General features: G+C 52.1%; 1 protein-coding gene across 7 annotated transcripts in view; it reads right to left on the reverse strand.

Annotated features, from left to right (window-relative positions):
- The window catches only part of LOC147086446 (brevican core protein-like), a 412,369-nt gene that overhangs the window by 360,943 nt on the left and 38,387 nt on the right, over positions 1-13,039 (reverse strand). For all 7 annotated transcript variants that reach the window (XM_085978551.1, XM_085978550.1, XM_085978548.1 and 4 more), the window contains exons 4-5: positions 9,245-9,419; positions 1,892-2,019 (exon numbers count right to left, since the gene is read on the reverse strand). In XM_085978551.1, the coding sequence (XP_085834677.1) occupies positions 1,892-2,019; positions 9,245-9,419 (303 nt within the window). The remainder of the gene's footprint in view (positions 1-1,891; positions 2,020-9,244; positions 9,420-13,039) is intronic.

Consider the following 13,039-nt stretch of genomic DNA (forward strand, 5'->3'; position numbering starts at 1 on the left):
AGGGCTCCAGTCACGGGGAGGGAAAAGGCGCAGGAAACGTATGGGTGTCACCTTTTGCGCGGAGTGGGCCTTTTGCGTAGCGGTAAGCATCCCCGCCGCTGGGCCAGAAGGAGTAGGGTTTCAAACCCCGCTCCAGACAGTCCCGGCAAGTGGAGTCGGAGCTCCAACTATAAATTCTGGGTGGACATCCAGCGGGATACTTGCGTCCGCGGGTGTGGGTGGCCCCCCACCCCCCTCAGATGGGTTGTGGGAGCCCGTAAAACCCTCACGCCATAGGACTAACCACCCTAATGGCTGGTATGAAGATGGTTATGGTCACGGAAGGAGTGTTAACGTGGCCAGAAATCCTTCCACCACTTCATACAGTTCCCGAAAGGGAACAGTGTGAGGATACGTACGACGATGACCTGTTGCGCAATGCACCTCCTTGGACCCTCAGTCGCAGATGCGAGGGGGCAAATCGTGCAATTGTTAAATTTTTCATTTTATTGACATGTAAAATGTTGGCCCAGTAATTCCCTTCCAAACGCGCGAGTACGGTTGGGGTACTTACGCGTCTGTCCGGAGGAAATGCCGGTTTTCAGCATGCACAGCGCATGCGGGGAAAACCGGCATTTCCTGTCCTCTGAACGAAGGGGTTCAGAGGCAGAACGCGTGCGACTGTACAGGCAGCGCGTGCGCAGTAAAATTCGCCACTTTCATTCAGGCTTTCAGTGAGATCAAGTCCTTACAACTTACACATGAAAAAAGCATGAGTACAGTTGCTCCAGAGGCTGCGGTTGTTTGGGAAAGGGATTAAAGTTATTTTAAGAAATGCTGAGGTAAATTTTAAAGTTTATTTTTGTTTTTTAAAATGGGTTTTCAGTACTGTAGGTAGAAGGATCAATTGTGGCTATGTGAATTGAATTTGCTGTGTTTATTAAATGTGAAAATGACTCCAACATTTTTAAGAAAGAAACTTTTCATCAGTAATATATTCTTTTAAGTAATTATGTATGTATGTCTGTATATATTCCTTTGCGTGTATGAATATATTCCTTTACTTATGAGTATGAATGTATGTATTTAATTATGACTTTCAGAGAAAGTAACTTATTGGAAAATCATAATTAAAAACATACATTCATACACATAAGTAAAGGAATATAAAACATACATGCATATACGTAAAGGAATATATGCGGACATACATACATACATAATTACTTATTACTGATGAAAAGTTTCTTTCTTAAAAGTGTTGGAAATGTTACATTACTCATTTTAGAACACTCATTCTCACATTCAATTCACACAGCCACAATTGCTCCTTCTACCTACCGTACTGAAAACCCGTTTAAAAAAAAAAATTTAAACTTTAAAATTAACCTCAGCATTTCTTAAAATAACTTTGCTCCCTTTCCCAAACCAAAATATTGCCTTTCAGAAGCTCCACGATAAAATATATCTTCCTCCGCAGCCTTGGACCAACTTTACACATGCTTTTTTCAAGTGTAACTTGTAAGGACTTACCCTCACTGAATCCATGAATGAAATCGACGAAGTTCACTGCGCACGCGCTGCACGCGCTGTGCCTCTGAACCCCTTCGTTCAGAGGACCGGAAATGCCGGCGTTCTCCGCATGCACGGTGTTTCCTGAACGCCGGCATTTCATCCGGCCAGATGCGTGAGTACCCAGACCGTACTCACGCATTTGGACCCGAATTACTGGACCACTGAGCGGCCTGCGGGTGGCGCTGTCCAGGGAGAGTATAAATACTCGGGCACGGGCCCAGCTTGCGCAGGACATTCTTAACAGGAACTAGTGAAGGACACAACTAGACCTCCATGTTGTAAAACAGTTGATTAAAGCTTAGACCAAGTGCCCAGTAGTTTTCTTACGTGCAAGTACCTTCTAAGTCTTCAACGTAGCAGTAGACATCGTACGTGTCCTCTGGGTCTTGGGTACCGTAGTTACGGACACCAGGGAATCCGTCCATGTTGCCGTAGCAACCGGCCCGTGGGGTCTGAATGGGATACCTGAGGAACAGGATTAGAAACAGCTTCAATCCAGAGAGAGGTAAGGTGCGCCAAACACATTGAGAGCGCGGACCACCTCCGACACAGAGGCGGGATTAAAACCGAGTGCACTTAAACATAGAAACATAGAAACATAGAAGATAGGAGCAGGAGTCGGCCATTCGGCCCCTCGAGCCTGCTCCGCCATTCAATGAGATCATGGCTGATCATCCAAATTCAGTACCCTGTCCCTGCTTTCTCCCCATATCCCTTGATCCCTTTAGCCTTAAGAAGTATATCTAACTCCTTCTTGAATATATTTAATGAATTGGCCTCAACTGCCTTCTGTGGTAGAGAATTCCACAGGTTCACCACACTCTGGGTGAAGAAATTCCTCCTCATCTCAGTCCTAAATGGCTTACCCCTTATCTTTAGACTGTGACCCCTGGTTCTGGACTCCCCCGCCATCGGGAACATCCTTCCTGCATCTAGTCTGTCTAGTCCTGTCAGAATTTTATAAGTTTCAATGAGATCCCCTCTCATTCTTCTAAACTCCAGCGAGTACAAGCCCAATCGACCCAATCTCTCCTCATACATCATTCCTGCCATCCCAGGTATCAGTCTGGTGAATCTTCGCTGCACTCCTTCCATGGCGAGTACATCCTTCCTCAGATAAGGCGACCAAAAGTGCACACAATACTCAAGGTGCGGTCTCACCAAGGCCCTGTACAACTGCAGCAAAACATCCTTGTTCCTGTACTCGAATCCTCTCGCTACGAAGGCCAACATACCATTTGCCTTCTTAACTGCCTGCTGCACCTGCATGCTTACCTTCAGCGGCTGGTGCACAAGGACGCCCAGGTCTCGTTGCACTTCCCCTTCTCCCAATCTATTGCCGTTCAGATAATAATCTGCCTTCCTGTTTTTACCACCAAAGTGGATAACCTCACATTTATCCACGTTATATTGCATCTGCCATGCTTCTGCCCAATCACCCAACCTGTGCAAATCATACTGGAGTTTCTCGGCATCCTCCTCACAGCACACACGCCCACCCAGCTTTGTGTCGTCTGCAAACTTGGAGATATTACATCTAGTTCCCTTGTCTGGATCATTAATATATATTGTGAATAGCTGGGGTCCAAGGACTGATCCCTGCGGTACCCCACTAGTCACTGCCTGCCACTCGGAAAAAGACCCGTTTATTCCAACTCTTTGCTTCCTGTCTACCAACCAGTTCTCTATCGAAGTCAATACCTTGCCCCCAATCCCATGTGCCTTAACTTTACACGCTAATCTCTTATGCGGGACCTTATCGAAAGCCTTCTGAAAGTCGAAATACACCACATCCACTGGTTCGCCCTTATCTATTTTACTAGTTACATCCTCAAAAAAAACGAGTGTTTTATTTGGGAATTTGGAAAGAGTGGGAATTCTGGAGAAGAGGGGGGAAGGAGTTGCTGCTTTCTGCCTCCACGACTTGTCGTGCTTTGTGTAACAGGTAGATATTTAATTTCAGCTCCCTTAACTTAATCTGGATCAATTAAGTAGTCACGAAACTACCTTGTAAACTAAGTCACTTAAATACAAATTAAATTAAATACAACAAGGTCCTGTAGGGTTGGCAGTGCAGGCGGTGCGCCACATCTGCAGCATGTGGGAGTTTGTGGAGAGCGTTGTGATCCCGGACAAATATGTCTGCAGGAAGTCCCTGCATGTTGAGGAACTTCAGCTCAGAGTTGTTGAGCTGGAGTCTGAGGTGCAGACATTGCGGGGCATCAGGGATGGGCAGAGTTACCTGGACGCTTTGATCCAGGAGGAAGTCACACACCCCTTAGGTTTTTTAATTTTTTTTATTATTCGTTTATGGGATCAGGGCATCGCTGGCAATCCCAGCATTTATTGCCCATCCCTAGTTGCCCTTGAGAAGGTGGTGGTGAGCCGCCTTCTTGAACCGCTGCAGTCCCGTGTGGTGAAAGTGCTCCCACAGTGCTGTTAGGGAGGGAGTTCCAGGATTTTGACCCAGCGACAATGAAGGAACGGCCGATATATTTCCAAGTCAGGATGGTGTGTGTGACTTGGAGGGGAACTTGGAGGTGGTGGTGTTCCCATGCGCCTGCTGCCCTTGTCCTTCTAGGGGGAAGAGGTCGCAGGTTTGGGAGGTGCTGCCGAAGAAGCCTTGGCGAGTTGCTGCAGTGCATCTTGTAGATGGTCCACACTGCAGCCACGGTGCGCCGGTGGTGGAGGGAGTGAATGTTTAAGGTGGTGGATGGGATGCCGATCAAGCGGGCTGCTTTGTCCTGGATGATGTCGAGCTTCTCGAGTGTTGTTGGAGCTGCACTCATCCAGGCAAGTGGAGAGTATTCCATCACACTCCTGACTTGTGCCTTGTAGATGGTGGAAAGGCTTTGGGGAGTCAGGAGGTGAGACACTCGCCGCAGGATACCTAGGTTAGGTAGTGGTACAGGCCTGGTTAGTGGTCAGGGACAGGAGGGTGTGACTGCAACTCAGGCAGGTAAGGGGACCCCAGGTGCAGTGCTGGAGGAGCCTCGGCCTTTGCCCTTGTCCAACAGGTATGAGGTTCTTGCTGCCTGTGTGGATGAGGGAAAAGCCTAAAGGATGGATGAGCAATCTGACCATGGCACCATGGTGCAGGAAGCCATTCAAGTGGGGGGAGTGAAAGGGAATGTAGTTGTGATAGGGGACAGTATAGACAGGGGGATAGATACTGTTCTCTGCAGCCGCGACCGAGAGTTCTGAAGGTTGTGTTGCCTGCCCGGTGCCAGCGTTAAAGACATCTCCTCGCGGCTGGAGAAGAACTTGGAGTGGGAGAGGAAGGATCCAGTTGTCGTGGTCCATGTAGGAACCAACGACATAGTTAGAACTAGGAATGCGGTTCTGCTGGGGGAGTTTGAGGAGCTAGGATCCAAATTAAGAAGCAGAACCTCAAAGGTAATGATCTCTGGATTGTTGCCTGAGCCACGCGCAAATTGGCATAGGGACAAACAGATTAGAGGTTTAAATGCGAGGCTCAAAGAGTGGTGTGGGAGGAAGGGGTTTCAGTTCATGGGGCACTGGCACCAGTACTGGGGAAAGAGGGAGCTGTTCCGTTGGGACGGGCTCCACTTAAACCGGGCTGGGACCTGGCAAACCGAATAACTAGGGCAGTAGACGGGGCTTTAAACTACTGAAGGGGGGGTGGGAGGATTCAGGAAAGAGTAAATTTAAAAGCAGCGAGAGAAATGTTGAGGCTCTAGAGCAGAGCAGAGTTTTGGGTAAAAATAAGCAGAGGGGGTCAGGAAGGGACAGAGTGAGTAACAAAGGTAATAGGGCATCAGTGACTAAGGTGACAACAGGGAAAAATAGAAATAAGTCAAAGTTAAAGGCACTATATCTGAATGCGCGAAGCATTGGCAACAAAATAGATGAATTAATAGCACAGATAGAAATGAACAGGTTTGATCTAATAGCCATTATGGAGACATGGTTGCAAGGTGGCCAAGGTTGGGAACTAAATATTCCAGGATACTTAACTTTTAGAAGAGATAGGCAACATGGGAAAGGAGGAGGGGTAGCCCTGATAATAAAGGATGGGATAAAGACAGTAGAGAGAAAGGATCTTAGCTCCGAAAATCAAGAAGTAGAATCAGTTTGGGCGGAGCTAAGAAACAGCAAGGGGCAGAAAACATTGGTGGGAGTTGTTTATAGGCCCCCAAACAGTAGTTGTAATGTAGGGCAGAGAATAAATCAGGAAATTAGAGGCACATGTAACAAGGGTAATACAGTAATCATGGGGGACTTTAATCTACATATAGACTGGGCAAACCAAATTTGCAGTAATAGTGTGGAGGACGAATTCATGGAATGTATGCAAGATAGTTTTCTAGATCAATATGTTGAGGAACCAACTAGGGAACAGGCTATTTTTGATCTAGTATTGTGCAACGAGAAAGGGTTAATTAATAACCTTGTAGTAAAGGGGCCTTTAGGGAAGAGTGACCATAATATGATAGAATTTTATATTAATTTGAAAGTGATTTAGTTAAATCTGAAACTAGGGTCTTAAATCTAAACAAAGCAAACTACGTAGGTATGAGGGGTAAGTTGGCTAAGGTAGATTGGGAAACTACATTAAAAGGTATGACAGTAGACAAGCAATGGCTAGCATTTAAAGAATTAATACATAATTTACAACAAATATACATTCCTTAAAACCCCACAGGAAAAGTGGTCCAACCATGGCTAACGAGAGAAGTTAAAGATAGTATTAGATCAAAGGAAGAGGCTTATAATGTTGCCAAAAAGAGTAGTAAGCCTGAGGATTGGGAGGATTTTAGAATTCAGCAAAGGAGGACCAAGAAATTGATAAAGAAAGGGAAAATAGAATATGTAAAAAGGAAAAGATTAGCGAAAGTAAACGTGGGTCCCTTACAGGCTGAGACAGGAGAAATTATAATGGGGAATAAGGAAACGGCATGAAATTAAACAAATACTTTGTGTCTGTCTTCACAGAAGAAGACGCAAAAAAACTCCCGGAAATAGTGGAGAACCAAGGGTCTAGCGAGAATGAGGAACTGAAAGAAATTAGTATTAATTAAAAAATAGTACTGGAGAATTTAATGGGACTGAAAGCCGATAAATCCCCTGGACCTGATGGCCTACATCCCAGGGTTTTGAAAGAGTTGGCTATAAAGATAGCAGATGCATTGGTTGTCAGCTTCCAAAATTCCATAGATTCTAGAACAGTTCCCACGGACTGGAAGGTAACCCCACTATTTAAAAAAGGAGGGAGAGAGAAAATGGGGAACTACAGACCAGTTAGCCTGACATCAGTAGTAGGAAAAATGATAGAATCTATTATTAAGGACGTGGTAACAGGACACTTAGAAAATAATAATAGGATTGGGCAGAGTCGACACGGATTTATGAAAGGGAAATCGTGTTTGACAAATCTGTTAGAGTTTTTTGAGGTTGTAACTAGCAGAATAGATAAGGGGGAACCAGTAGATCACAGAATCACAGAATCACAGAAACCCCACAGTGCAGATAGAGGCCATTTCGGCCCATCGAGCCTGCACCGACACATATCCCACCCTATCCCCGTAACCCCACGTATTTAATCCCCCTAACACTAAGGGTCAATTTTATCATGGCCAATCAACCTAACCCGCACATCTTTGGACTGTGGGAGGAAACCGGAGCACCCGGAGGAAACCCACGCAAACACGGGGAGAATGTGCAAACTCCACACAGACAGTCGCCCGAGGCCGGATTCGAACCCGGGTCCCTGGCGCTGTGAGGCAACAGTGCTAACCATTATGCCACCGTGCTGATGATGTGGTGTATTTGGATTTTCAGAAGGCATTCGATAAGGTGCCACACAAGAGGTTATTAAACAAAATTAGGGCTCATGGGATTGGGGGTAATATACTAGCATGGATTGAGGGTTGGTTAACGGATAGAAAACAGAGAGTAGGAATAAACGGGTCATTTTTGGGTTGGCAGGCTGTAACTAGTGGGGTACCGCAAGGATCAGTGCTTGGGCCTCAGCTATTCACAATCTACATCAATGATTTGGATGAAGGGACTAAATGTAATATATCCAAGTTTACTGATGATACAAAGCTGGGTGGGAATGTAAGTTGTGAGGAGGATGCAAAGAGGCTTCAAGGGGATATAGACAGGCTAAGTGAGTGGGCAAGAACATGGCAAATGGAATATAATGTGGAGAAATGCGAAGTTATCCACTTTGATAGAAAAAATAGAAAAGCAGAGTATTTTTTAAATGGTGAGAGATTGGGAAATGTTGGTGTTCAGAGGGACCTGGGTGTCCTTGTACACGAGTCACTGAAAGTTAACATGCAAGTACAGCAAGCAATTAGGAAAGCAAATGGTATGTTGGCCTTTATTACAAGAGGATTTGAGTATAAGAGTAAAGATGTCTTACTGCGATTATATAGGGCCCTGGTGAGACCACACCTGGAGTATTGTGTACAGTTTTGGTCTCCTTACCTAAGGAAGGATATACTTGCCATAGAGGGAGTGCAACGAAGGTTCACCAGACTGGTTCCTGGGATGGGGGGACTGTCCTATGAGGAGAGATTGAGTAGACTAGGCCTATATTCTCTAGAGTTTAGAAGAATGGGAGGTGATCTCATTGAAACATACAAAATTCTTACAGGGCTTGACAGGGTAGATGCTGAGAGGCTGTTTCCCCCTGGCTGGAGAGTCCAGAACCAGGGGTCACAGTCTCAGGATAAGGGGTCGGCCATTTAGGACTGAGATGAGGAGGAATTTCTTCACTCAGAGGGCGGTGAATCTTTGGAATTCTCTGCCCCAGAGGGCTGTGGAGGCTCAGTCATTGAGTATATTCAAGACAGAGATCGATAGATTTTTTAATATTAAGGGAATCAAGGGATATGGGGATAGTGCAGAAAAGAGATGAGGTAGAAGATCAGCCGTGGTCTTATTGAATGGTGAACGTGCCAACTTGCCTACTCCTGCCCCTCCGACAGTGCAGCGCTCCCTCAGTACTGCCCCTCCGACAGTGCGGCGCTCCCTCATTACCGCCCCTCCGACAGTGCGGCGCTCCCTCAGTACCGCCCCTCCGACAGTGCGGCGCTCCCTCAGTACTGCCCCTCCGACAGTGCGGCGCTCCCTCATTACCGCCCCTCCGACAGTGCGGCGCTCCCTCAGTACCGCCCCTCCGACAGTGCTGCGCTCCCTCAGTACTGCCCCTCCGACAGTGCAGCGCTCCCTCAGTACTGCCCCTCCGACAGTGCTGCACTCCCTCAGTACTGCCCCTCCAACAGTGCAGCGCTCCCTCAGTACTGCCCCTCTGACAGTGCAGCGCTCCCTCAGTACTGCCCCTCCGACAGTGTAGCGCTCCCTCAGTACTGCCCCTCCGACAGTGCGGCGCTCCCTCAGTACTGCCCCTCCGACAGTGCGACGCTCCCTCAGACCTGTCCGTCCGACAGTGCGGCGCTCCCTCAGTACTGTCCCTCCGACAGTGCGGCGCTCCCTCAGAGTGCGGCCTGGATTTTGTGCTCACGTCTCTGGACCGGGACTCAAACCCACGACTGTCTGACTCAGAGGCGAGTGAGCTGCCCACTGAGCCAGTTCGGTTTCGGGCTATGGTTGTTGCATTTGCATCAGGCAGGGTGTGACGCCCACCACGTGACGTCCAGGTCAGCGCATTTCCCGGGGACCAGAGAACGAGGGAAACGCACGCAGCGCGATGACTCACCGGACGGTTTGATCGGCCAGCCAGCCGGCGTCGCACTGCTCGTAGCCACTGGCGTAGGCGGCGTGCAGCTGCTCGGGGTTGGCGATCCTGGCGCCGATGTCCAGGCACACCTGCCGCGCCTTGGCGAAGCTGAAGGCGTATCTGGTCGAGGCCTCGCGGTAATGGAACACCACGCCTGCAGGAGACCAAAGCACTCGGTTAGGCCGCGGAACTCCGGCCCCTTCGCCCGCGATAATCTAGCTCCGCCTCCCCATCCCGACTGTTACCCAGGGCGCGGAACAATGGGCCACCAGAGAGGAGGTCGAATCGAGCCAAAACGGCCATTGTTCCCGCGCGGCACGCCTGACACCGTAGCACCAATCCTCTCGCCACCCAACCAGCACACATTTGCTCCTTTCTACCAAAGACCAGGAGAACCTCCTCCGGCTGATAGTTCTTCACTTTCCGAGCCCCTGAGGCCAATTGTAGCCATCCCGCCGCCCCCCAATCGCCTCCTCCTCCACCCATCCCGCCCCCCGCTGCTCTTCATGAGCTGGCAGATCCAGGGTGGCTCCTTGCCAGCCCCGGACAGCTCGCCCACAGCAAAGGGGCAAACACGTTGGCGCCCGGTCATCGTTTGCAGATTTGCGCGCACAGGAAGAGCCCACGAGCAGCTGTGAGGTGACGGGGGTTGACGTACGAAAACTACTAGGCACTTGGTCTAAGCGTTAAACAAAGCTTTAATCAACTGTTTTACAACATGGCGGTCTAGTTGTGTCCTTCACTAGTTCCTGTTAAAGAATGTCCTGCGCAAGCTGGGCCTGTGCCTGAGGATTTATACTCTCCCTGGACAGCGCCACCCGCAGGCCGCCCAGTATTACGTCATCAGTCATTTCCACATGGATGACAAGATTCATGTCAAGGGGTATTGGTCAAGGGAGGAATGTTGGCCCGGGACAGCGGGGAGGACACCGCTCGACCCCTAGCCCCCCGCCCTTCTTCGAAATACTGGCCGTGGGAACTTTTCATAGAACGATACAGCACAGGAGGAGGCCATTCGGCCCATCGTGCCTGTGCCGGCTCTTTGAAAGAGCTCTCCAATTAGTCCCACTCCCCCCTGCACTTTCCCCACAGCCCTGTGAATTTTCCCCCATCAAGTATTTCTCCAAATCCCTTTTGAAAGTTACTATTGAATCTGCTTCCACCGCCCTTTCAGGCAGCGCATTCCAGATCACAACAACTCGCTGCGTTTAAACATTCTCCTCATCTCCCCCTCTGGTTCTTTTGCCGATTATCTTCAATCTGTGTCCTCTGGTTACCGACCCTCCTGCCACTGGAAACAGTTTCTCTTTATTTACTCCATCAAAACCCTTCATGATTTTAAACGCCTCCATTAAATCTCCCCTTAACCTTAACCTAAGGAGAACAATCCCAGCTTCTCTCGTCTCTCCACATAATTGAAGTCCCTCATCCCCTGGGACCATTCTAGTAAATCTCCTCCGCACCCTCTCCCAGGCCTTGACATCCTTCCTAAAGTGCGGTGCCTAACCAGTGATTTATAAAGGTTTAGCCTAACATCTTGCATCCACCCGAGAGGGCAGACGGGTCCGAGGTTTAACGTCTCATCCGAAAGACGGCCCCTCCGACAGTGCGGCGTTCCCTCAGTACCGCCCCTCCGACAGTGCAGCGCTCCCTCAGTACTGCCCATCCGACACTGCGGCGCTCCCTCAGTACTGCCCCTCCGACAGTGCGGCACTCCCTCAGTACCGCCCCTCCGACAGTGCGGCGTTCCCTCAGTACCGCCCCTCCGACAGTGCGGCTCTCCCTCAGTACCGCCCCTCCGACAGTGCGGCGCTCCCTCAGTACCCGCCCCTCCGACAGTGCGGCGCTCCCTCAGTACCGCCCCTCCGACAGTGCGGCGTTCCCTCAGTACCGCCCCTCCGACAGTGCGGCGTTCCCTCAGTACCGCCCCTCCGACAGTGCGGCTCTCCCTCAGTACCGCCCCTCCGACAGTGCGGCGCTCCCTCAGTACCGCCCCTCCGACAGTGCGACGCTCCCTCAGTACCGCCCCTCCAACAGTGCGGTGCTCCCTCAGTACCGCCCCTCCGACAGTGCGACGCTCCCTCAGTACCGCCCCTCCGACAGTGCGGCGCTCCCTCAGTACCGCCCCTCCGACAGTGCGGCGTTCCCTCAGTACCGCCCCTCCGACAGTGCAGCGCTCCCTCAGTACTGCCCATCCGACACTGCGGCGCTCCCTCAGTACCGCCCCTCCGACAGTGCGGCGTTCCCTCAGTACCGCCCCTCCGACAGTGCGGCTCTCCCTCAGTACCGCCCCTCCGACAGTGCGGCGCTCCCTCAGTACCGCCCCTCCGACAGTGCGGCGCTCCCTCAGTACCGCCCCTCCGACAGTGCGGCGTTCCCTCAGTACCGCCCCTCCGACAGTGCGGCGTTCCCTCAGTACCGCCCCTCCGACAGTGCGGCTCTCCCTCAGTACCGCCCCTCCGACAGTGCGGCGCTCCCTCAGTACCGCCCCTCCGACAGTGCGACGCTCCCTCAGTACCGCCCCTCCAACAGTGCGGTGCTCCCTCAGTACCGCCCCTCCGACAGTGCGACGCTCCCTCAGTACCGCCCCTCCGACAGTGCGGCGCTCCCTCAGTACCCGCCCCTCCGACAGTGCGGCGCTCCCTCAGTACCGCCCCTCCGACAGTGCGGCGTTCCCTCAGTACCGCCCCTCCGACAGTGCGGCGTTCCCTCAGTACCGCCCCTCCGACAGTGCGGCTCTCCCTCAGTACCGCCCCTCCGACAGTGCGGCGCTCCCTCGGTACTGCCCCTCCGACAGTGCGGCGCTCCCTCGATACTGCCCCTCCGACAGTGCGGCGCTCCCTCAGTACCGCCCCTCCGATAGTGCGGCGCTCCCTCAGTACCGCCCCTCCGACAGTGCGGCGCTCCCTCAATATCGCCCCTCCGACAATGCGGCGCTCCCTCAGTACCGCCCCTCCGACAGTGCGGCGCTCCCTCAGTACCGCCCCTCCGACAGTGCGGCGCTCCCTCAGTACCGCCCCTCCGACAGTGCGGCGTTCCCTCAGTACCGCCCCTCCGACAGTGCGGCGTTCCCTCAGTACCGCCCCTCCGACAGTGCGGCTCTCCCTCAGTACCGCCCCTCCGACAGTGCGGCGCTCCCTCGGTACTGCCCCTCCGACAGTGCGGCGCTCCCTCGGTACTGCCCCTCCAACAGTGCGGCGCTCCCTCAGTACCGCCCCTCCGACAGTGCGGCGCTCCCTCAGTACCGCCCCTCCGACAGTGCGGCGCTCCCTCAGTACCGCCCCTCCGACAGTGCGGCTCTCCCTCAGTACCGCCCCTCCGACAGTGCGGCGCTCCCTCGGTACCGCCCCTCCGACATTGCGGCGCTCCCTCAGTACCGCCCCTCCGACAGTGCGGCGCTCCCTCAGTACCGCCCCTCCGACATTGCGGCGCTCCCTCAGTACTGCCCCTCCGACAGTGCGGCGCTCCCTCAGTACTGCCCCTCCGACAGTGCGGCTCTCCCTCAGTACCGCCCCTCCGACAGTGCGGCGCTCCCTCAGTACTGCCCCTCCGACAGTGCGCGCCCGCACAGTACAGACACTGGGAGTGTCAGAATAGATTTTGTGCTCGAGTCTCTGGAGTGGGACTCGAACCCACGACCATCTGACTCTGAGGCAAGAGAGAGAGTGCTACTCAATGAGCCAATGAGAGAAGAGCTGGTGACGCGGGATCGCGGGACGTTGAGCGAGTGTCAGAGTTCCCCCGAGTGCCCGCCACCCATCCGTCTCTCGCGGC

The sequence above is a fragment of the Somniosus microcephalus genome, unplaced genomic scaffold (assembly GCF_052327205.1).
Source record: "Somniosus microcephalus isolate GS21.2 unplaced genomic scaffold, FLI_Smic_1.0 unresolved_chr7, whole genome shotgun sequence".
NCBI classification, from domain to species: domain Eukaryota; kingdom Metazoa; phylum Chordata; class Chondrichthyes; order Squaliformes; family Somniosidae; genus Somniosus; species Somniosus microcephalus.